Source organism: Nannospalax galili, unplaced genomic scaffold (assembly GCF_000622305.1).
Source record: "Nannospalax galili isolate Female #2095 unplaced genomic scaffold, S.galili_v1.0 scaffold39, whole genome shotgun sequence".
Taxonomy (NCBI): domain Eukaryota; kingdom Metazoa; phylum Chordata; class Mammalia; order Rodentia; family Spalacidae; genus Nannospalax; species Nannospalax galili.
Window position 1 is genome coordinate 4160907 of NW_008346683.1, and position 2420 is coordinate 4163326.

Sequence of the window (2420 nt, forward strand, 5' to 3'; positions counted from 1 at the left end):
TGTGTGTGTGTGTGTGTGTGTGTGTGTGTGTGTGTGAGAGAGAGAGAGTTCATGTTTGCACAGAGGCAAGGAGAGACCATCAGATCCTCTGGAGCTGGAGTTACAGACAGTGGCATGGGTACTAGGAACCAAACTGATGCAAGAGCAGCAAATGCTCTTAACTATTGAGCCACCTCTCCAGCATCTCCATGCCTATCTTTTAAGCCGCCCTGTCCACTATGAGGTTTTGTTATAACAGCCTGAACAAAGACTCACAGTGGCAAGAGAGCAAGCCAGAGAGAGTGATTATGGCCAAGGGAGCAGTAAGTGCAAAGGTCCTGAGGTTTGCCTGCTGTGGTCAGGGAGCAAAGGTGGCAGGAGAATGGAGGGTATGGATGGAGCCAGAAGCCACTCTGAGGACTTTGGCTTTCCCCGGGAGTCAGAAAGGGAGCAGTGGGGTATTCTGAACAGAGAGGTGATCCGACAGCACTCTAAGTGGACACTGCTGCAGAATTCAAGAGTGAAGAGATACCATTTATAGAGCATCTACATCATCACCTGCGACAGGCATGGTGCCATGCCCTTCAATGACATCTGAGCATTATATAATTGGAACCACCCTCCGTGCCAACTGAGATTATTTCTTCTGTTATTGAAAGGAAACTGATTCTCAAGGCAGATGAGGAAATGTACTTAGATTAACAGTGAACTGGCAGATTTACCTGGCCTTCTGGGCTCCTTCACCTCCCCCATAACCCCTGGCACTGCCTTGTGCATACAGCAAGCACTCAATAAAGGTTCACTGGCCAGGTTACAAAGCAGTGTCCTGGGGGGGGCATGGGCACCTATGGCATGAAAGAGTAGCATTCACTTTGGGCACAGAGAGGCCATGTGGCACACCAGGGCACTTACTGAGCTCGGCGATGCTGCCCACCCGCGTGGCCAGCAGGGACTGCTCGATGGTCCTCAGCTCCGACTGGCTGAACATGGGCAGCTCTCCTGGCTTGCTGGGCCGCTGCGGGTCTCTGTGCAGGTTTAGGCTCTCTGGCAGGCTCAGCACCCCTGCAGTGAGGAGAGGCAGAGAGGAGAGGTCAGCAGGCGGTTACTTTTTAGTTTACCAAGGGAGGGATGTCAAACCTCATACTGTGCTGGAAGGCAACATGGGAAGCCACACTCTGGATGCCTCCTCCCCACTTTTGAGACTGGCTTTTTTGTAGACCAGGTTGGCCTCATACCCACTATGTAGCCAAGGATGACCTTGAACTTCTGATCCTCCTGCCCCTACCTCCCAAGTGCTGGGACTACAGGTGTATACAACCACGTTTGGTTTATGCAGTGCTGGGAGTTGAACCCAGGGCTCCACCCATGCTAGGTAAGTGGAAACCAACTGAGCTTTATCTCCAGCCCTGGACCCCTTTCAGACATGGATGTCCTGATATCTTAGAAGGTCTCAAAGCCTGACCTGTTGATTTTAACAAACACAAGAGCATTTGTCTGGATACCCACATTTCCAAAGGTCATGAAACAGAAGTGTCCCCTCTAGCCTGATAGGGACTCTATCTGCTCAGAGATGCTTCTCATGAGTTCAGGGGTCACTGCCTCATCTTCCCTCCCAGAGGCAGCTCGAAGGATGGTGGGGGATGGTCTTTGCCGTCGGTGGCTTCTGAGGACTTCCTTTATTGGTCCAATAAATGTAACTGTGAGTGGCTGGGCTGCGATATGTTAGGCAAGGCCTCTGGCTTTCTCTGCAGAGATGTATGTCAGGGGGTAGAAACCCCAGGGGCTTCAACAGTGAATGGCCATGGAAATCCCCAGAACCCAGTTCTCATCCCTTTTTTTCAGTTCTGTAAATATTTAGTGAGGACCTAAAATCTTACTCAAAGTCAGTCACTCACCCCTCAGCATCCTGGGAGGAATCAGTGTCTGACCTTGCTTCTTGACCTTCAAGCTTGATTAACTGACTTACTTTGGTAAGTCATAAACATGTGTTAATGGGCATGATAGAATCAGAGGTCTGAAAAGTGCTTGTGAGACTGCACTTACTATTTTACGCTCTGCCCTTGTCATGAGCAAAACATGCCCTGGTGCTGGAGAGATGGCTCAGTGGTTAAGAGCACTGACTGCTCTTATAGAAGACCCAGGTTTGATTCCCAGCACCCACATGGCGGCTAACAACCATCTGTAACTCCAGTTTCAGGGGAATTTGACACCTTCTTCTGACCTCCCTGGGCAGTGCATGACATGGGTGTATTTACACACATGCAGGCAATACACTCACACACATAATGAATGAATGAATGAATGAATGAATGAATGAATTGATAAATAAGTATTTTAAAAACATGCCCTGGTTAGTCTGCTGGCCTCAGGAAGCCATGAACCACATGAAGTAATGCCTTTAATCCCAGCACTTGGGAGGCAGAGGCAGGCGGATCTCTGTG

At 49.7% G+C, this 2420-nt stretch overlaps 1 protein-coding gene across 2 annotated transcripts in view; it reads right to left on the bottom strand.

Moving 5' to 3' along the window:
- The window catches only part of Btbd11 (BTB domain containing 11), a 310957-nt gene that overhangs the window by 131862 nt on the left and 176675 nt on the right, over positions 1-2420 (bottom strand). For both annotated transcript variants that reach the window (XM_008843114.2, XM_008843115.3), the window contains exon 2: positions 892-1041. In XM_008843114.2, the coding sequence (XP_008841336.1) occupies positions 892-1041 (150 nt within the window). The remainder of the gene's footprint in view (positions 1-891; positions 1042-2420) is intronic.